This window comes from Diadema setosum, chromosome 13 (genome assembly GCF_964275005.1).
Source record: "Diadema setosum chromosome 13, eeDiaSeto1, whole genome shotgun sequence".
NCBI classification, from domain to species: Eukaryota; Metazoa; Echinodermata; class Echinoidea; order Diadematoida; family Diadematidae; genus Diadema; species Diadema setosum.
This window is the reverse complement of record NC_092697.1, coordinates 14,059,348-14,082,836: the sequence shown is the minus strand read 5'-3', so window position 1 is coordinate 14,082,836 and position 23,489 is coordinate 14,059,348. Positions and strand designations below refer to the sequence as shown.

The 23,489-nt window shown below is 38.9% G+C and overlaps 1 protein-coding gene across 1 annotated transcript in view; it reads left to right on the top strand.

Moving 5' to 3' along the window:
- The window catches only part of LOC140236844 (rho GTPase-activating protein 100F-like), a 55,020-nt gene extending 43,473 nt beyond the window's left edge, over positions 1–11,547 (top strand). The window contains exons 3-5 of the mRNA XM_072316781.1: positions 4,451–4,611; positions 7,135–7,402; positions 11,280–11,547. Of these exons, the coding sequence (XP_072172882.1) occupies positions 4,451–4,611; positions 7,135–7,402; positions 11,280–11,512 (662 nt within the window). The 3' untranslated portion in view covers positions 11,513–11,547. The remainder of the gene's footprint in view (positions 1–4,450; positions 4,612–7,134; positions 7,403–11,279) is intronic.
- The last annotated feature ends 11,942 nt before the right edge of the window (positions 11,548–23,489 follow it).

The window sequence follows — 23,489 nt, the reverse complement described above, 5'->3', positions numbered from 1 at the left end:
GTTTGTTTGTTTTTAAATGCTGCCAAAGATTCAATGTATAGGACTACCATCACATTTTTAAATTACATTAAATTATTAGATGTTAATTACTATGATATCGTTGGTACTGCCTATTTTTTGATCTTGATTGTGTGCCTGTCAAATGACAAAAGGGAAAGTAGATGCCCTTTTGATTCAGTAATGAGAGGAATTCCCTTTTTCCATTTTCCCATACATGCGATTTCAATATATTAAAAACATGGTTATTGTAATCAAGATGTTGTATTCTACGACACTTTAGAAGTTTATAGATAGAGAGTTGTGCATGAAAAGATTGTTTCATACTTACTTGGGTGTAGAGATGTAAAAGCATCTGCTTACATGCTACTATAAATGTGCCCCTCGTCGCACATTTTAAGCAGTTGAATATGAAAAGAAATTCACCAGACCTTTGGAAACAAACCCATCAAGGAAGAATAAAGCTTACAAGTTTGATTGACTTGATATTGTACGTAGGCTCGATGGTGCTGCCAAAGAGGGAATAGAAAGCGAAGAATATTAGGCCGTATGTGAATAACCTCAGTAATACAGCATCATCTTCTTCGGGTGTCCCAGTACAAAAGATTAATTTACAGTGTACTCTCAAGTCTATTAAAGCTTGTGTGCAACAGAGTTTTGCACAGGGATAAATCACATGTTTTTCACGTGATAGACACCGATGTGTCACTGGATTGCATGTGGTGCGAATTACCGGCCGACAAAAGATTTATATATATGCAAAGTCTCATGAATAGCTCTGAATCTCCCAAGAGTGATCATGCAGCTCAGAATCTAGTCAAATGCCTCTCTTCGGGAGCAGCTTGGAAAAGTATCAGATCGATCCTCTCTGTAAACAGCCATGGGCTGGTTTATTTCACTCTCAAATTTGAGACGGGGAAAATTGTCGTTGACAGTTTGTATGGTGCGAGTTACAAAATGGACTTTATTTCAAATTCTCGTTCGGGACCATTGCCTGCAGCGTATTTGTTAATATTGTCCAAGTTTTCAGACAGTAGTGTCAAAAATTGTGTCAGTGTGTTTAGGTGCCATGCTTTCAGTTCTTATGTAATGCTTATTGATGTTAATGGATGATAAACAAATGTTCTGCCAGTCATAAATACCAGAGATGTTTTTCTGCTAACCCTCAAAATGTTTATTTTTTACAATACTTTGAAGTTGCACGATCACCAGTCTGCAATAATGTAGATTTATGTCAAGCACAACACGAAGACACATAAAGCCTCCAAGAATAGAACGTTCTAGGGTGAACACTGGTGTATGGAAAACTTTTATCATATTTTCAGGGATTGTTCTTATCTTGACATCAAGTGTATAGTCTAGGCACAATACTTGCAAAGTAGACTGCAGTATTGATCTACAGTAGATTGTAAAGTAGTTCAATATTCATTTCATGTCAGTGCAAATTTCAATGCTTCATGAGCTCGCATTGTAGTGCATTCATATATGATGCAATCAGTGCAAAAAAAAAAGAAAAAAAGAAAACAGGACATTGTTGCATATGCAGCTACTTGTAAGTAGATGTATCTTTTTAGTCGTTCCAGTGTATAGAAACAATGGGAGATGGTACAAATGTACAAATGTAGATACTGTGAATATATTACAATGTATGTCATATCATATGGCTTCATCGTGCTATTTCGGCACAATTCATAAGATCTGTTACAAAATATTCAGTATCAATATGTGTTTAAAAGCTATGTAGACCTAACTGGCAGTATTTGGAATACATCAAGAAGTTGCATTGATTATTAAGTATGAAAAAGAGTAGAGGATCAGATACAATGTATACTGATGTGATAGATTAAGGTCATATTAAAGTAACAATATTAAATCTTCTGATATGCAATATGTAAATGTGATATATAGGCCTATGGGTTGGTTGTATCATCATCTTATTATGTAAGTGCAAAAGTTGGGATATGGTATATGTACGTATATTATGCATTCAGTGGATGTATCTTCATCCCATACATCTCAGCTATTATATCAGATTCACAGCTTTGATAAAATCTTGTTACACTGTTACCTCTCAGTTACATGTATTCTTCCATACGCTGGAATCACACTGTTGAAATTTACAGGTTTGTGCACATTCCATCAAAGTTTGATCATCTGCAAAAATATACTTTATTCAGCATTGTAAACACATTGTGCATTTGGAAATGCAAAAAAAGAAAAAGAAAATGAAGAAGAAAACAAAACAAAACAAAATTGAATTATCTAGAGGTTCATGCAGTATACAGTGTTAAATGTAGCATTATATGCTGTCTGTAGTGTGACTCGATGAACCATATTGTGTCTACCAATTTGTATCAAGTGTATTTTAGCAAAGAGAAAAAAGGATATTATAGTAAAAGGCCTCATACACACTGATTTTTTTAATCAATTAGAAAAACAAATACTGAGCTGTTTTTCCTTGGAAGTGTCATTCTATTGTACAAAAAGCTGTTTGTACGTAGGAGGAAGTGGATATGTTGTACATCTTCAAAAGAAGAAACTGCTTCAAATTCTCAATGCAGCTTCTCAGCACACACACGTTAGTTAAAAGGTCTGTCACTGTGTGTATAGCAGTGGATGAGAGCCAGGGAAATAGAAGACAGAGAGATGGCCCTCAAGATGCATTGCCATGGTTGTGGTACAGGTTGGGTTTATGCATACGATGTACAGGAAAGGATGAGAGATGCTTTTTTTTACACCGAGACCAGACCAGTGTGTATAGTTGAGTATGGGCACTAGTAGGTTAATGGCTGTGCACAGTGAGTGTGTGTGTTTGTGTGTGTGTGTGTGTGTGTGTGTGTATGTGCGTGTGCATGCATTTATATATGTGACTAGAGTATATTTGTGTCTGTGTGTCTGTGAATGCACAGTCTATGAACAGCAACCTTACCCATCTCCTTTGCATGTTCATTCCCTGTGTATACACAATGTGTGTGTGTGTGTGTGTGTTAATTTTTCTCTGCTTGCATATATTGCACAGAATCCAAAGCACCCCATGTCTTCCTCTCTCCCTCTCTCTCCTCATCTCTCCTGCCAGCATCTCACCCGAGCTCCCTTCCTTCACTGCATGCAGCACCCTGTTTGGCTTAGGTTTGTCGTCGGTTGCTGGCTCCTGTGTGGCATTTTATTACATTATAATTCCGCTGTGTTCAATTTGGCGGGGTCTGGTACAGAATCTCGGCAAGCTGTGCGAGCCGTGTGCAGCCCAAGCCTCTTGCACTACCGCTGCCTTGCACTGTCGCCCATTCAAAACACTGATGAGAAACTTGTGATATAAACTATGAGTGCAGCTCACATGTGGTTTCGTTAAATGACAAGGGGGGGGGGGAGGGAGACAAGTGTTTAATAGAAACATAAATTAGCCAAGACATACACACTTTGCATTGTTACACACTGCTGTCTTGTGAGGTGTAATGTTGACATGTAATTTCAGGTTGACAGCAGAATGAGAATTTTTGACTTGTAGAAATATCGCCTACCTCAATATTGAATTATGGCACTGTTGCACTCGAGTCATGAAAAGATAAATATTCCGGGAATGCCTTCAACTATGTGTTTACTCTGTGTAAGTGTTACAAATTTGTAGTGTCTGCGACTGTCAGGTTGTGAAGCTTTCAAACTTAGTTTTCCATTGATAAATATTTCATTTCTGGGAACAGCCATTGGACTGACAGCTATTATAGGGAAATGGTTGTAATGCTCTTCCTTGATAATAAATCATGATTTATGACCTGAATCTTAATGTAAGAGCCATAATTTCAACACCACGAAAATCTCCTCTTTACAGTATTGTTTGTAAAAAGAAAATGTATGTAGACAATTTGCGGCAGTAAATTGTTCTCTCAATATTATCCAGATGTGATTATCTTTTGCCATCACATTTTCAGTTGTTCGTTTGTTGTTGTTGTTGTTTTGTTAATACACTTGTTATTATTACTGTCCCCTCATCAAGACGTCATGACAAATTGCCTTGATTGTAGACTTGAACTATAGATGACTGAAATGCTCAAGTATAAAATGTATACGCCAAATATTTCGCAAGGTTTTTTATTTTCGAGAGTTAGGTCCCATGCTATTTGCGAAATTAAAGACACGCTAAATAATGACTTTGGTCCCGATATGAATGTGGTGCACACATATTTCTCCGCTCAGTACAGTACTCCATGATCGCAAACTTAACCACTCGAGAAATTGTCAAGAAGTGCCGATTCGCAAAAATTTAGACTCAATAAATGTATGGCGTATACAGCACGGCATTACAGTGTTATTCACAAGACTGACATGTGGTGCAAAGCAGCACATCTTTATGCGAGTGTGTTTCATTGCTGTCGATGTTGGTGATAACTGTTACCATGGTTACTCCCCTCATCCCTCTCTCTCCCCTCCTCCACCACCACCACCACCACCACTGCAGGTGTCTTGAAGGATTACCTTAGGGAGCTTCCTGACCCCCTGATGCCCCCCAAGATGGTGGAGCGCCTCCTCTCCATGCTCACAGGCTCATCGCCGGACGACCCAGTGTGCAACGGGGAGGATGTGGTCTCCTTGGTCGAGGACTTTGGAGGAACCAATAAGGTGGGTCTATTAACCCATTGGGTCCCACAAACTATACTCCTGTGGTTTGATGGGATTATATAAATTGTGATTTGATTATATTTATTTATATATATATCTTAAATAGTAAGATCTTGTAAAAGGAATGAAATCCAGTATGCACTGTATTTAGATTGAATGAATGCTGCAATGATGGTAGAACACATCAGCAAAGTTTGTGAAAAAGTCAGACAATCCATTGAAAATTTATAGACTTTTTAAAGTTTCAGTTTCAGTGCAGTTATCGCTGGATGAGAAGACGAAACTGCAGTTTGTGATCATGTATGATTGCTGATGCAGGGATGCCAACCAATATGATTTTACAGTATTAAGTACGATAAACAGAGCGAAATACGATAATATGATTTGCCTCTTGAAAGTACAACTTTTTATCTTTCCAATAAAAAAAAAAAAAAATGAAGCCAATATAAACCACAGAAAACTGCAGAAAGTCACTTCATCACATAGAAGGTGTTCTAAAATTTTGCAAGTTCCCCTACAAAAACGTTGCATGATCAGCCTGTATGGGCGGGAAATACATTGTATGTGGATGCTTTACAATTTTCTCATCAATGTTGATGAGGTGGCAACATTTCACTTGCCTGTTCTTACCTGGGATATATTTCTCCTGACATTTTACTAGCCCAGGGCCAGGGTGCAAGTGATGGTGGAAAGATTGCATGAAAATCTGATTTTCCTCTCAAAATTTGATTTTGTAACGATGTTCCCTCTGTTGTTGTTTTTTGTTTGTTTTTTTATGTAAAGGAGTTGGCATCTATGCTAATGTGTTCTACTGATGATTAGTGAATTTGCAATGTATGTTATTTTCACTCAATTAATTCACTCAATTAATGAGTGAATTTGTAATTCACTCATGATTGTTTTTGGTTGCTGAAGTTTTAAAAGTCTCTTAATCACTAACTTTACATCTCATTTTTTAAATTGGCAACAAATCTAAGCAGATCAAAGTGCATGCTTACGAATCTGTCAAAAGTGGCAATTTAATGAATTTCTTGCTAGTTTTGTACAGATCGAATGCATTTAATTGCTACTTGTACTCCCATCTTATCTTTCTTTATTGTAAGGCATGCAGTGAAAGTCAGAGTTACCAAATTTGATGAGGACAAGATGAAAAAGTTTTAAAATCTGTCAAAGCACATCTCACCCATCTGCATTAATATTTTCTTACTTTCATTCAAGATAATAATTATCACAGCAAAATTGTCCCAGGACTTTTTGGTCAAATTCATATGCAAATTAAATCAATGCAGAAACATCAGCGGAACACAAACAGTCATTCAAAAGTTATCAACATTAACAGTTTGGTATATGCAAGTGCCGTCATTGTTGAAAGTACAATATGTTAATAGGGATGATACTTTAAAGGAAAATCCAAATATTACCATGCGTAGGATATTTCCACATTTGATGGACGGACTCTACGGAAGTATAGTAAACCATAATCAAGAATGAGTAGAATTGTCATTATTTCTTATATTGATTCTCTGTGGGTATCCTCTGTGAATCATTTATTTTAGATCTTTCTGAAGACAGTGTTGAATTATACATATAGAAAACTGTTTTACCAAGAAGAGTCCACCCCCTCAGAAAAAAAAAAGGGATTAAATTTCATTGTTTGTTTTTACTGATATAAGATCGTTATGCAAACAGAAATAGATGTTGCAGTGCATGGGGAATGAGCTCGGCATTTTGGCATGCTGCCAAAAGCTATGCTTGAATGAGCACTGGGGAATTCTCCGAGTGACAGGTTGCAGTGTCATTGACCAGGCTCAGGCAAAAGCATTTTGACGCAGTGTTGCTCAAGGAGTGTTGGTTACACATTTTGGTGGCAAGATGTCCTGCTTTCCATGACATCCGAAAAATTAATGCACAATCGGCACTTGTGATGAGAGATAAAATGTGACATGTAATGGAAACTGTGATGTGGGTTTTGTCAAATGAGAATGTTGCACTGCCTCTAGAATTACCAGTACTTTGTTGTTGTCCAGGGGAAAAAGAAAGCCTTGACTTGATTTACATGTAAATACATTTCATTGCTTGATTGCACGTAATTGATATAAAATGCAGCACAGATACACTGTAGATTACATAGTGTTGTCTTTTGCACACTCATACTTTTATGTGTGCAGTGCTATTGTAATTTTTCAAACGTCTTTCTACCCTGCAGCTGTGTATATCAGGATAATTTGCCAGAACAGGCTATTACAAAAAACAACAACAAACAAACAAAATTCCACCCCCTTTGACCACAGGAAACTGAATGTTATCAACTTCAAGGTTGGATTTAGGACATGAGCTACAAACTGACACAGGCTGTATGCTCCCATACGTAAGGAGTGGTATAAGGTAACTGTGTAGGTGTGGGTTTGATTCCTGTGCTTATAGGTTTCAGTTTGTAGTAAAGTGCTTTTGAGTACTACAACATGATCATAAGAAAGGTGCCAAGTAGGCAATGACTGCTTCTGTTCTTTCTGTTGCACAAAGGAGACGGTGGAATATATTCTGGACCACCTCAAGAACGTCATTATCCACAGCGAACGCAACAAGATGACGCCTTACAACCTCGCCGTGTGCTTCGGACCCGTCCTCATGAGCTCGGGGAAGGAAGACGGCCGCGGGGGCCGCGGGTCACGGGGAGCGACCGATGTCCGGCCGGACGCCAGGGGCGACTCCAGGGAAAAGTGCGTTGACTGTGCAGAGAAGCATATAGAGCTACTCTCGTGTCTCTTGGATGTTTGGCCTGTGAGGAGAGGTAAGTCCTTACCCCTTTCTAAGCCAGGGACTTTGGACAGTATGTACAACACTATGAGGTTTCTTGTGCCAATCAGCACTCAAATCATGCAAGGAGTTAGTGACCCCCCCCCCCCCACCACATTATCATTACTGTTGTTCGTAGTACTACCGGCACAACCCATTATAAAAAGACATTGTAAAACCAGAAACATTCAAATTCCTGCTTTTAAGGGCTTTTTACACTTGCAAATTTTTGCTTAGTCCCGTACCAACGGTGGGGCTAAGGGGGGGGGGGCTTAGCCCCACCGTTGGTACCGGACTTTCCTTAGCCCACTTTCTGTTATACAGTGAAACCCCGTTATAACGAGGTCCGTGGGACCGGCGATATTACCTCGTTATAACCGGTACCTCGTTATAACCGTACGCATCAAAAACAAAGAAAAACATAAGCACGACATCGAAATATACCCATCAATGAAAGAAACTTAAGAACATCCTTTGCGTTGTTATTACACAATTATGGATCATTATTATTGAGATAATAAAGGGAAATTATTTGTGAATTAGACGAAAAAGTAGGGGTTGAAATGAGATAATTCTTTATTGTAATTCTTGTTTGTTAATTTTTCCTAACACCAGCGCAAATAGAATAAAATGCTGGCGTTGTTTACCATAACTTGCGAGGTCTTTTTCCGCTGTTGGTGCCCAGCGGGAATGCGATGATTTCATTAATCATTTCGGCTGTAATCTTGTACAATATGATCGTTGCGCTCGAAGGGATTAAAAATGCGTCCTTTATTTTCTTCCGAAAATCTCTTCGCTTTTGTACATCCGTTCTTGAAAAATATGCGACAGGATTGAATGTGAAAGGTTACGTTGTGATCCTTTTTACGCAAATCTGTACCTCATAGACCATTCTGAAAGAAAGAAAAATCTTCATTGTGAAATTTAGTGTTAAAACAAACCCAGATCTATTCAAACTAATAAATACGTTTGTTTCTTTTTCTGATTTAGGTTAACATGCGTTATTCAACTATTTTTTACGCTACTGTCACCTGGCGAGATCGCGATAATTTCAGAGTAACATACATGCGTTGTTTACCGTTAACTTGAGAGGTATTTTACGCTGTTGGAGCCCAGCGGGAATTCGATAATTTCATGAATCATTTCGGCTGTAATTTTATACAATATATGATCGCTGCGTCCGACGGGATTAAAAGTGCGTTCTTTATTTTCTTTCGAAAATCTCTTCGCGTTTTGTACATCCTTGAACTGTTAAATGCGTTTGCTTCTTTTTCCGAACACCGATTAAGTAGGTTAACATGCGTTATTCAACTACAGAGTATTTTTACGCTACTGTCAGCCGACGAGATCGCGATGATTTCATTAATTATTTCAGCTTTAATCATACACACTCATATTTAAATTATCATTTGTTGAATGATAATGAACAAATCCAGATCTATTTAAATTAATAAATGCGTTTGTTTCTTTTTCTGAACACCGATTAAGGAGGTTAACATGCGTTATTCAACTATTTTTACGCTACTGTCACCCGACGGGATCGCGATAATTTCATTAATTATTTCGGCTTTAATCATCCACACTGTTAATTATCATTTGTTGAATGATAATGACAAATCCAGATCTATTCAAATTAATAAATGCGTTTGTTTCTTTTTCTGAACACCGATTAAGTAGGTTAACATGCGTTATTCAACTATTTTTACGCTACTGTCACCCGACGAGATCGCGATGATTTCATTAATTATTTCGGCTTTAATCATACACACTCATATTTAAATTATCATTTGTTGAATGATAATGAACAAATCCAGATCTATTCAAATTAATAAATGCGTTTGTTTCTTTTTCTGAACACCGATTAAGTAGGTTAACATGCGTTATTCAACTATTTTTACGCTACTGTCACCCGACGAGATCGCGATGATTTCATTAATTATTTCGGCTTTAATCATACACACTCATATTTAAATTATCATTTGTTGAATGATAATGAACAAATCCAGATCTATTCAAATTAATAAATGCGTTTGTTTCTTTTTCTGAACACCGATTATGGAGGTTAACATGCGTTATTCAACTATTTTTACGCTACTGTCACCCGACGGGATCGCGATGATTTCATGAATTATTTCGGCTTTAATCATCCACACTCATATTTGCTAAGCAGCAAAAGAACTGGAAGTCGGAACTAAAAATGGAAAGGATGTAATTATGAGTTGCACACGCATTCCAATTGTCCATTTTTGGCCACAAGTGTCGCTACATGAAAAGCTTTTGAATGCGTTATCTTTTTTCTTTTTTTCTCGTTGCGGTGTGGTCTGCCCTAAAATCACGCACGCGTATCTCGCGGAAAAGAAAATCGAATGATTATGTTTAATGATTTAGTAGGAACATCGGAAGGCATTCCTGTGTCTTATCGCGTGATTTAGAAGAAAACATGGAAGGAACGGTTCTCTGCAAGACGGAAAAAGACGTGGATAGCGTGAATTCGGTTTTCAGTGTTTCGTTTGTCGCGTGTTTGAGAGCGGCAATTTAGTCAAGAAGTGGAACCTCGTTATATCCGATCAAATTGCTTATGTTTTTCTTTATCATGATGCACCGAAATTGTCCTCGTTATAACCGGAATCTCGTTATAACCGAACTCGTTATAACCGATTCGTTCTGCCATAGGTTTACACGCAAAGGAAAACGGGACCGACGCGATCACCTCGTTATAAGCGGTTCCTCGTTATAACCGAACTCGTTATAACGGGGTTTCATTGTACACTCGTTTTTGCCAAAGTGGGCTAGCCCCACCGATAATCCCGTACTATCTGGCCCTGCAAAATAGCAATTGCGGTGCTAACCCCGCAATTGCGGTGCCAAGCAAACGATTGTAAACAGAACGAAAAAATAATCAGGGGCTAAACGACGGAGACGAAGTCCGACCCCCACTGACCAATCAGAAACGAGTTAATCAAGTGCTGCTGGTGCGTGCGTGTACGTGTACAGTGCACAGTGTAATCATGAATATGCATGTGGTTTGGAAAGTACCGGACTAAGAAATACGAGTGTAAAAAGGTCAATTTTCTCCTTAGCCCTGGACAAGAGCTTAGTACAGGACTTATTGGCGAGTGTAAAAACTGAAAAAATTGGTACGGGACTAACGATAGTCCTGGGTCAGAGAAAGTATGGGGTTAAGAAACACAAGTGTAAAAGGGGCTTTACAGTACTCGAGAGTGCAAGAGTTTTACTGCCATAAGGAAATCATGCTAAAGTGGATGCTTGTAGGATTCCTACATGAATACACACACGATGGACTACAGAGGGTCACGACACATTTAGCCCCACGTGTGGGTGATGGTTAGTTGTCTTTTTGGCATATGTTTGTGTCAAATACCTAGAGTATTGTCAAAACATAGATTAGTGTATTTTGTAAACTTATAGAGAAGTCACCCGACTTTATACATGTATTGATATTCAGTTTATTTGTGGGTCTGCAAGTGTAAACATCAAGTTGTTAGAGACATGGGGTGGGATGTGGATGGAATAAGAAAGAGAATTTTCTAATATTATTCATAACAAGCTTTCTCATGGATTCTTATCATTCATGTGCGTGTGGAAGGGTCCACTCATCAAAGCCCCCCAAATCAGTCACACCCTATTCTACAACTAATAATAAAATCTTGTTGTTTCATAGATTATTTTAGTGGGGTCAGCCTGTATCACTGTTTTCATTACCAAGGTCACAATTCTGGAAGTGATTGTAATTATCATCATCATCATCAATTTCGCTCGAGTGTCATCCTAATGTGAACTTGATTTTTTAAGACACACACACACACACACACAGAGAGAAAATGTTTGTAATATATCTATCTTTCTTGCAGGGCTAGAGACAGATGGTGCTGATAACTTCCCAGCCAACAAGGTGTCCGAGGAGAAGGCATCCTCAGACGAACCAGTGGTCCCGGACAACCAGGAGGAGGACAGCTGTTACCATAGCAACGATGACCTGAACGACGGCCCCGCCCACGCGGAGGGAGAGAATCGGCAGAAGAAGGAGTCCGACGCGTCGGAGGTCAACTGGGATGCTGATCATCTGGAAGTCTCCGCTTGCTAGGGTCAGGGGTCATAAGGGCAGATGATTTCTCTGAAAGTCATGGTACCTTGTTACCATGAGCTGAGAGAGAGCATGAGGGAAAAAGAGAGCTTGATGATGCGTTGCTTCTCTGTCGGATCATACTGTGGAACCTGAGAAACAGATGCAGTTTGTGTACTGTAAAGAGATCAGTCCTGCATCTTTGCATGTGGATACCACTTGGCCACTGCCAATGAAGCTGACGCATTAGGTTCAATGGTAATTGTTGCCTCAAAAGGGAGAGGATATGCATGAATTTGGTTGAGGGGGTGGGGGACAAGGTTGACCGTTTCTGTTTGTGCCAAGAAAATTGAAAGCTTCACCGATTTGGTGGATGGATTTTAAGCTGGCAAATGTAGAGCTCGAGTGTGAGGGATAGATATTCACAACTTTTGCTGACTGCAGGTGAGAAGCAACCAGTGTTAAAGCAGTGACCTCGACCTCAACGAATTGCCAAAACATTTTGAGGATTGCTGTCCTCGGAAGATATCCGGAGGCTGCGAATACTCGCAGGGATGATGATCTTACGTGTTGCACATGAGGCTCTGTAATTAACTCATAGTTGGGTTTCATTAAGTCATTGCCTGCATAGCGATAGATACTCCAAGAGCTGATCTTTGAGGAAATTGCTATATTTGACATCTCTTCAGAAATATTGCTGCGCCAATCGTGCTGCTGCAGATGCATTGCTTAGACTCCTCATCCAAGAGTATTTTTTATATGGTAAGCTGATAAACGCTATTAATTAAATCAGGACTGTAGTTGTTGTTTTTTTTTTTTGGCTTTCAACGAATGTATTCATTGATTTTTATGAATCCAAGGTTTGTCTCCAAATCTGTGATTTATCTTTAAACACCTTCTTGCTTGATATTGGACTACTTAAAGTGCAAATTCAAAGCTGCGATGAAACACACTGAAATATGATTTCTTGTCCATTATTAAAGTATTAGGTCCCTTATCGTGTACTCATAGCATGTAGAAAAGAATGTGAATACAAATGTAATGATGTATAGTGTGTCAGTGTCTAGTGCCATCCAAATTCTGAGAAATATTAAATCCTTCCCCCAGTGTCATACTACATGTTTAAGTTCTTCAGTACCCAGAATTTACATGTAATATAATGCGGCAACCAGTGGTGATGGCAGACTGTAAGTGATATAGGAGTGCTCATGTTGAGACTAGATTGGAGCTCTTCAGTTTTTGAAGCTATTAATACTTTGTGGATTGCTTCTCATCCAACAGATTTGATAAGTTAAATGAATAGGATGTGATCCATTTATGGCAAGCCAAATGTCCCATAAATCAAATAAACTTGGTTTATGGACCGATGAACTAAGTTTAAAATTGCTTTCAGGGAATATTTGCCTCGCCATATGCATAATTGCTTTTCCAGGAAGTATTGGCTCAGATTAGCATTGTCTGTGGGTTTGCTGATTTGGCAACTAAAATCCCTAAGCTTTTTGGAATTCAGTTGGCATTAGAGTCAGTTTGTCATGATAAAGGAACTACTTGCTTTCGCCACAGCACGAACGATGCAGTCTGTTGGGTCCATTAGAGATCACCTGTTGGCTGCAACAGTGTAGTACTGTAATGTTACGCACGATTCAGGCAGGATAGGTACAATGTATGCATGACCAGTGGCAGTAGTAGAGTGCTTCTAATGATCATCTCATAATGATGTACAATGACAATGCAGGAACCAATAAATCATGTCAAATCAAATGCTATTTTTGCAGCAAAGCAGGCTACGCAATATGGAATCATACAATTCAAGTCAAACGTGCCTGTGGCACATAACAACTTGCTCTGGGATGCATTTCCATTGGTCAGTGTATTACTGTGTGCATCACATGTGCTGTGTGCCAATGAAATGACAAGACCCTACCAAAGGGTGATTGCCACAGAGGGTTGGCTGGAAAATCTTCTCAGTGGCGACTCAAATGTTCGTAGCTCTTGCATATCAAAGATGGTGCTCTTTGTACAGAGGAGCCAGGTAAAGTTTGGATACATAGCAATCAATGGGAGACAGTAATTGCACATTCAGCAACCACAATACCCTCAACTTATCAATAAGCATTTTCATTTTTTTTAATTCAAATTTTTAGATAAAATGATTTCTTGAAGTTAGTGGTGAGCCATATTTCTGGCCTTGCGTTCATTGTCCATTACATATCTCCATTACAAAACCAAGCAGGAACAAAATACCATTGAAAATTTCATTTTGTGATACAAACTGTAGCATACATATGTAGGCTTGTTTTGCTAGGGAAACAAAAATTGACTCAGAGATAGCTGCCATGATGTTTAAATAAGATCCATTTGGTGATCAGGAATCATGTAACTTGGTTGTATCCAAATTGACAACCTACATTTCTCTTGGAAAAATAAAGTAGTTCTGGCTCACGCTCCAGACTTTCACTTTTTTGATACGCTCGCTCAGCGTTTAGTAGTGACTCCACATTTCATTTTCATTGTTGTAAACGAAATTATTACAGGGAATCTCTACCACAGTTCAACAGGTTTGCAATGGCAATTTATTTGTTGATGGTGCATTTGCTGTTGCCAGGGGAAATGATAAATTAGTGATTTGTCCGTATGTATCTGCTTAGAAGTCCGGAATCACTCAAAAGAATGTGCTTGTCATGCAAGAATGCTATTTGAGTTATGACAGTGCTGCAGTCTAGGCCTTATTGGGCTGTGTACTAAGTATATGGTGGACAGAAACGTTACTCCAAGGGCATACTCTGCAAGGTTTGCAGTTCATTTTAACCCGCTCTGTATGGGAACCTGGTGGCCTGCATATTAAAGTCTATGGCCATTTCAGAATTCAGTATGGAGCGGGTTAAAGTTGCAGTAGTTACAGTTACCATAGCGACAACATAAACACTTACACCTGACTGGTTGTATCCTTGCTGTTGTCATGGTAACTGCAGTTATTGTATGCATGGAATTAGTGTAAAGTGGTCTATGCAAAAGGACCCTAACATGTTGCAAGCATCCAGCCAGTGCAAACTGTGACATACCATTTTGATGAGTCTGCTTCGTGTCTATTCAACATGGTTTGAAAGTGCAGATGACATTTGCCTCACACTGTATTATGCATTTCAATTGACTAACATTGGCTGTTCCCATACCCCTTGTTCTGAGAGATCAACTTCAGTAGTATCAAAGTGGTAGGATATTGTTTTGAGTTTAGCCCAGCTCTGAAAAGCAGGTAAGACGTCTTCAAGAGTCATACACAGAGTAAAGGCCAGCCAAAGTACAGTATGTAGATGCGGGTGGTATTTGTGAGCTGAATGCTGAAAGTAGTGCAATATACCCAGCCTTGTTTCATGTGCAGTCGAAATCATTCAGTGTGTCAAAGTATTCCATGTATGTACATTCTGTGTAAGATAATTTAATCGTAAATTCTATTCAGATTTTTGTCACCATGATGATGATTGTACGGAAACTCGCGGAGTGATGGGATCTTTACGTGACCTTGCCAGAATTCGTCGGGTTTCCCCTCAGGTTTGTGGAGCAAAATGACAGAACTGTTGCTCACACAAGCTTTCCCCATGATGTATTTGTGTGGGAGATCCCCAAGGGATCATGTTAATATCTTCACAGCCGCAAAGAAAGATGTTGAACTCTGACCCACAGAAAAGTTACTAGCAAAATGAACGGCCATGATGAAGAACTTGTGTAAAACCAGTCTGTTCGCACCTCGTGGAGAACCACTGCATAAAATGGCGACATACCGGCGTAACCCCACATCAAACTTTGCTGCAGGACTTCATTGAGATGTGCTATTAAAGTCTTGACCCCTTAATGATGCTCTCGGCAAGTTAAAGGGGAGAAGAAAGAGTAGAGACCCCTGAAACTGACAGAGATTTGGAAGGAGAACATCATAGAATGTATGTTATTTTCTGACGCTGGAGAAAGGCTTTGCTGGTTTGATACATGCCAAAACGAGTTGGGTCTGGAACCAAGACCGTTTTGAATAGCCTTGTTCCAGACAGGCATCTTTGCATTGGAGTAGCTACGAACCTGGTACGTTTGGTATAAATTGCCAAAAATAAAAACCACAACAACTATGACTTGCAGTTAAGAGTCAGTTTAATGTCGATGTGTCCTTTTAAAGATGTAATCGTTAACATGTGAGAACTGATTTTGTTACATTCTTAATGTTAGCATATCATTCTGTATTTGTATGAAGAAAGAGAAAAAAATGTACAACATGCTGTGCATGTTTGCGTCTTACCTGATGATAAATTGAAATATGTGTCAACATAAAAAAGAAAAAAAAAGAAAAAAAAATGCGGAGAAATGATTGTATAGAATATGGAGCAGATCTCATCATTGATGTATTCATGAGGAGTATTATTGTACAGACATATATTGTGGCATAGATCGAGTCTTTTAACTCCACCAAGACTGCTGTTTTGTGCTTAAACTGAAGCATTTAGAACTGTTTTAGCTAATGGACTACCAAAGTGGTGGTTGTACGACAGCAACTCAAAAAAAAAAAAAAAAAAATGAAAATGTGAATACACCTTTGACAAGATCTCTCTTTGTAGCAAGATTTGACACATTTAGTCACTACCAAGTATTAAGAGAAGTCAATTATTTTTGTACTAATTATTTTTCCTGTTTGGGTCACACCACCTTTTCACTGTGAGACCTTTGAGAGCAAGACCCTATTCACACCTGAAAGATGAGCCACAGAGCTGTGGCACATGTTTCATATGTCTTATATATTATGTCTTCACCTGCTCCTGTGGCAGCGTCTGTTGACTTTGGGTTTCATTGACCAGCGCTGGAGTGTTTTGTGTCCCCCTTACCTTGGGCAGAAGAGCAGTTTTAGAACCTGCTGGGCAGCTAGACTACCTCCGGTGAGCGATCCGAGGCAGTGTGCCAGCAGTTGCACAGTTTGTATATGGACAATCTCCTAGGATGCTCGTAGGGGGAATTCATCCCGCTAGAAGAATCCCAATACTTAGCCAGTGTGATTAGGGTCTTTCGTGTGGCTTTTGTAGATGGTGGTGTATGTAGTTGATCCTCGGATTGTGTAAGTCATTATATATTTTTTTTTTTTTTGGTTTATAGATACATTACAAGAAGCTTATGTGTTTGTTGAATAAGTACTTATTCCCAAGTGGCTGGCTTCACTTGTAGACAAATTTTTTAAAAGAAGAAAAAGAAAAGTTTATTTTTTGAAACTCTTTTATTCAGTTGACGCTGGTGTCACATAAACAAATCAAAGCTGATGAAACAAAGAGTAATATTGTTTGATATGCTTTAGTTCATGTTTATTCTATGATGACCACACCCAACTTATATATTATATATCTCACAAATCTGCTATAGCACACTAATAGTGTCAATATGCTTCTTAGGCTAGCACATTTGTACCGTTATTGCCTCCTGCATGCAAATAGATTATCGAAACAACGATCTTTGAGTTTCTGTTGGAAAACAAAGTGGAGTGATGTACCGTAAAACCTGTTTTCCACGACAGTGGCATTCACTCATTGAAAGTAGAAATGTAAGTTGGATGGTGCAATATTTGAACTTTATGGAATTCAGTGGATGAATTCCTGTGATATTTTGGCAGGACATTACTAGGGTAGAATTTCGGAGAAATACTTTACGACTTGTTGTGATAAACTGATGTCAGCTCCACGAGATGTACGTGTTTTCAACATTGATTAATTTGATTGTACAAAAAAACATCCTGGACTTCGCTCAGAGCTAAAATTCAAATGGTTGTTCATTGTCTCGGTAGTCGGAACAGGGTGCCCAATGCGATATCATCGACATGTTTGGACAGGTTCTTGACTTGCTACTTGTTTTATTAGCAAAAAGCAGTCAGGGTCGTTCTCCATTTTCTTAACACTTTTCTCGTCAGGTGCATCTGCACGCAGCTTGAGTGAAAGGAAAAAAAAAATGTGTGAAAGATGCACAGACCTTTGTTGTTTGTATTGTTAAAGGACACAAGATTTAACCAGAATAACTGTATCTACACAGGACACAAGCTGTTTTTGCGATAAATGAAATGACTTGTACATACGCTTTCTTTACCAACCTGTAATAGAGCTTTAACTACTGATGAAGAGTTTCTTTGTTTCATTTGAGAGGGAAATCAGAAATCAAAAGTTGAATTTGCTTCTGCATTGTTTGCTTGTTTTCTCTTTTGTTGTTAAATTGTTCTCTGCTTAGTTTTCTACGTACCACTGTATATCTTTTTTACCATGCACAGCATGGTAATTTCGTTTTTGTTTTACGTGTCTGGACCTTGAACTCCTCTGTATGCAGCGCATTTCAACCTTGTAGTCAAACAGTGGTAAAAGAGGGTTTTGTGTTTATGATTTCTATTGCCAAGTCACTTGGATTTAAGTTTGTAAATATTGTTGATTACTGTACAGTTGTCTTGAACTATCATATATATAAATATATAAATGTATGTATGTGTGTGTGCGTGTGTCTTGGCAAAGGAATACCTGTGCATTTCATTGTATTCTGAACTCAAATGCTCCGTCAGTGTGCAAAATGTGTACATGATTTTAAGCTCTCTATCTCTCTCTCTGCACAGATGTGTATTATATGTGATGAAGAAATTGCTGAAAGGAAAATTAAAAAAAGAACACAAACAGGAGAATCAAATTGATTTGGGTTATGTTCGCCCTGACACACAGCTTTATGTGTTTGTATTTATAGAGAGCAGCAGCCTTTTCTACTTCAGGTGTTTGATCGTTCATCTTTGTAAATAATCGGAAATGTTTCAAAGAGAAAAAAAAAAAGCTGTTAATGTGTAATATATATGTTTACATCCTTCTTGCACTGATTCCCGTTGCTTTTCTTTTTTTATTTGTGTTTGCCAGAAAGCGCCATCTCTGATTCTTGCCAGAAAATGTGCACACTTTTACTATGCGGAGAATGAAAAGAAGAAGAAAAAGACAGGAAGAAAAGACAGTAGAAAACAACCCCCAGAAGATATTACCCAAGTGTCTCTTTGCACTCAGTTTGTTGAGAAGATATCAAAACCTTGTCATAGGTGCTGTTCATCTTAACCAAGATCACAATCATTGAAATAGTAGACTGTGGTTACCTCCCCATCCCCCCCCCCAAAAAAAAACAACAACCCAACACCGTAGCTGTTTGTCTCAAGTGTGTTTGAAAGCTATTTATCTTCACTGTATTCTCTTTACTGCTTACACGTTTTTCACCCCACCCCCACCCCACCCCAAGAATTACTGTTATGAAAAATAACCTTGTGCACCTTTCACATTCTTGTGTGTATATTTAAAAGAGATGAGAAAGAAATAGGAAAAAGAAAGGACAACCAGAAATTGTGTATCATATGTTAAATGCCGAGTATGCATCGTAGCTGTAGCGAAGGGCGTAGGCCATGCCGTTGCTGGGCGACAACAGTGTGTTTGATCTTGAAATCACATTCCCGAAGAACGAATGGAAGGTTTGGTGACCTAGCTCTTTAATAGCACCATAACAGGACAGGCGCACACCATCTGTGCTAGCTTTGTGGACGTCTCGGATGGCAGGTGCGAAGTAGGTCGAAAAGGAGCAGAACGTCTCGTCACTTCTTGCTTGTACAATTTACCTATTTTGCTACCAATAAATCGTTGCTGATGAGGGGAAGAAGAAGAAAAACAAAACAAAACAAAGGAAACTGGGAAAAGAAAATTTTACAAAGTGTGTGTTTTAAATATTTGTGGACTGTGCAGTGTATGCCTGTCAATTTCAAGAGAAATATGAAACTAATAAATTAAAGGAATAATTAATTGCCTAGCTGGGCCACTGAAAAGAAAACGGTGTCATGTCCAGTCCTTTCTGCCATTTGTGTCAGATATTGGTGTCAGATATTGGTGTGTATTTATGGAATTGACTTGGTGATATAGAGACTACAATACATTGTATTTTTGTTGGGTCTGTGGTGTGGTGAACATTGGATTGCATCTGCCAGTGAGTTAACTAAACACACTTATGAATGATTCTCACACATTATTTTGTAGTTAACCAGGTGACAGCAATGATTGATACAGTTGTACTTCCACACATTCCTGTCCAAATTCTTTCCCTTTAACTATTAAAGTACCTCATCATGATTACCTTTTCATCTCCATGCACATGGTAGAGCTCAACATGAACATTTTTTCTGTGGTGGACCGTTTGACCCACTATAGTCTTTATTAAAAGGACAAGTTCACCTTCATAGACATGTGGGTTTTGTGAGTGCAGCAATATTAGTAGAACACATCAGTGAGAGTTCGAAGAAAATCAGACAATCCGTTCAAAAGTTATTAATTTTTGAAGTTTCTGCTCAGTCACGCCTGGATGAGAAGACTACTATAGCTTGTGATGTCACGTGTACAATGGCAAAGAAAGTATAAAGTAAATTCAACATATTTTCACTTTCCTTGCGTATCTAAAGAACACTCGATTTCTCACTTTCAGAAGGCAAGGGGAATAATATTACGTCAGTAACAAGTCGAAGAAATGTGCACTTTATTCAAAAAGTAATGTTTTTGTGAAATTCTCTTTTTATTTTCCTCATATCATTGTACGCATGTGCCATACACTAGTGGTAGTCTTCTCATCTAGTAGTGACTGCGCAGATACTTAAAATATTCACAACTTTTGAACGGATTGTCTGATTTTCCCAAAACTTTCACTGATGTGTTCTACTAATATTGTTGCCATCACTCAAACTACATGTCTATGAAGGTGGATTTGTCCTCTAAATCTGGAATATAGGTGGCCCCCCCCCCAAAAAAAAAAGGCTCAAGATACAAGGAAACGTAACAATCCTTTTTGAATCTTAGTTGCTTGATTGGGTCATCAAACGATAACCCTTTTAGAAAATTGGTGGCCCTACATCAATTCTTTGTGGCCCCAGGTCACCACTAATGTTGAGCCCTGCATTTGAAGTCTATCTCATTGTACCAACAAAAAACTAATGAAAAAGGTGGACATTAAAATTAATACACGTCCATCTCTGTAACTTATCCCTTTTTTCCCCAAATATGGAGATCCTAATTTTTTTTTATTTGTTAGCTGTGTACAGGAAATGTCACGAAAAGATGTGGTAGTACATTCCAATATTCAAGATGAAAATTCACTTTCATTTGCATATGGTACGATGCTCATACTGAATATATTTTGAAGACTGTACTATTACTCCAAAAGCTCTTATTTCAATCATCCAGAGGAAAAAAAAACAGCAATCACAGAACAAATATAACACAAAAGTCATGTTCGGTATTATGTGTCATGATACAGTAAAATGTAATTTCCATTCTCATATTTACTTTAGCTTTACTGCATATAGCAAAAAACAAAACAAAACAAAATAAATAACAAAATGGAATTTTAGAAGTTTCAACAAAATCAGACACGAACTCAGAAAGTCAACAGGACTCTACAGTTTCACAGATTACTTCAGCGATGTATACCAGTTGTGTCAGTCTCGACCACATACGCAGATTAGAGGAAGTGATGGTGTCATTAAACCTTTATCAATCCCTCTCCGGACCACCATGGCAAAAATCCTGTTGACATTACATCGTATGATTACGTAAACACATCACCCACAAGACTGACAGAGTATTTCCCCCATGAATTGATACAGCTGATCTTCGTCATAAAGGGGTCAGATATAGCAAACCCCTCTTTTACGCAGGTAATTTTGCTATTTCAAACTCTTTAAATTTTTGTGCCCTGACACAGAAGCCCGATATAGGAAGGTAATTGTCATCTTTTTTGAGCCCCTACTGTAACAAGGTTCCCCTGTACACGGGAAGTTGACATACCAGACAGTCTTTTGGTGCTGAGGAAGGCATACCGTGGAACCCAAGCCATGACAAAGCTTGCATACCATGTGTAGAGATAAAATGAGATAAAGAATGTTCATTGAAGGATACCATAGATATAGAGAACCAAGATTAAGTGAAATTTCAGGTTGTACGGTACTTCCGTCACAGAAACATGACAGTACGGAGAGGGCCCAGCCCCAGGATAGGGAAACTTCTGTTTTACCTACAACGCTACTAAATGCCACTAATGATATGTACCTTTGCATTGTTGAGTGTTCATAAACGAAAGTACCCAGCCATCCCGAAGTCTGCAATGAAATATAATGTGCCTCCACATTTCGTAAAACAAAAGTACGTCCCATCAAGACGGATCAAGGATCGCCATCATCGGCTTGGCGCAGTCAGACGGCAGCGGCACTGCGTTGATTTGTGGTACGTGGACATGACATTGCGTGCACGGAACCACGGCTACAGTACAGTACTAGTGTAGCGGTATTCACCACCGTTGCATACATGTTACATGCGATGTAATGTATGACGCAGTGAGTAACGTAACGTAACGTAAATATTGATATTGAGATCGAACTGAATTTGCCGTTTCTAAATCTATAGAAAAGTACACAAAGAAAAAATCATGGATAAAGAAGATAAAGCAATGCCCTGCTTGATGAAGGAAGGGGGTACAACCATGGAATTAAACAATGAAAATTAAAGTTCTGAAAGTAAGAATGGTGGAAAGAAGAGCCAGGGCATATTTTCAGAAGGGCCAATAGAGATGGCTAGTACTAGTAGAGTTCATGCAGAAACAAGAGATGAAAGGGGCAGAACCAGGCGTAGTGAGGCCCAGCATGAAAAACTAGACGTAACAGGAATGAATAGAGATCCAAATATGAAGAGAATGGATCATGAGGAGTATGAGCATGATGAGAATGAATCCAGTGTTTCATGTGGATCATCGGCATTTTTTATGGCGTTTTATGGCGTTATGAAGAAAGAAAGATAAAGACAGAGAGAGAGGGAGTTAAAGGCAAAGTTGACAGCATTACAAGAGACGACTGAACTTGAAAAGAAGCTAAGATCATTGAGAATAGAACAGGAAATCCAACAATTAAGAATGAGTCAGCGTATCAAAGAAGAAGAAGCAGAGCTTGAAAGACAGAAGACAGCCATAGTGTTGAAAACGGAATTGAAGCTTCTGCGGGATGAAGAACTACAGGAGAATGGTGAAGAAAAACCTTTTCATCATGACCATGAACAGGGGAAGAATACTACACAAGGTGCATAGCAAATTCAAGAGTCACGAAATGCAATTAAGGATCCTCTGTCTCATGCACAAGCTGAACATCATCATATCAGAATGGAACAGTCGCAATCTGATGAAGGTCGACAGAAACCTGTCTCTCATATGAGGAGTATGAAGAATGAAGCTTTGGAACAACCAAGGTCAAATCAGGGTCAAGCAGAGGAAGTTCCTACACTAAAATAAGAGAGGGTTGAGTTGAAAACCGAAGAAGGAATACTTCCAGTCGTGCTCAGGGAGATGATGAAATTTACCGCACAAAATAGCCTGCCAGTGCTGGAGATGGAAACATTCAGTGGAGACCCGCTTGAATACTTGACCTTCACAAGGAACTTCGAGTATGTTGTAGAATCCAAAACGGACGATCCTGCGAGGAAGCTAGAATTATTGCTAAAGTATACCAGGGGTGAAGCATACGATCTAATCCGGGAATGTCCACATATCCAGCCAAGTGAGAGAGCCTTTGAAACAGCAACATGCTACAACAAGATTACGGGCAACGAAGTAGCACTATTCATGCTTATATGGAAAAGGCCAAGGAATGGGAACCCATCAAGACAGGGGATGGACAGGGATTGAGGAAATATTTTATTTTCCTCAACAATTGTTCCTATGTACGGGATGCTGGAGACATAGGAGAGATGGATGCCCCTGGTTTCTTGCAAATCGTTGCCAGCAAACTCCCTATCTCCAACAAAAGTGGATATCAATAGTTGGATTCACAAGAGATGTGAGTAACAGAAGTCCAATTTTGGAAGACTTGGTACATCTTGTTTCACAGACGGCGAGGAACCAGAACGACCCGATGGTAGAAGGTCTAGGCTACAAGAAAAACGCCATCTATCAG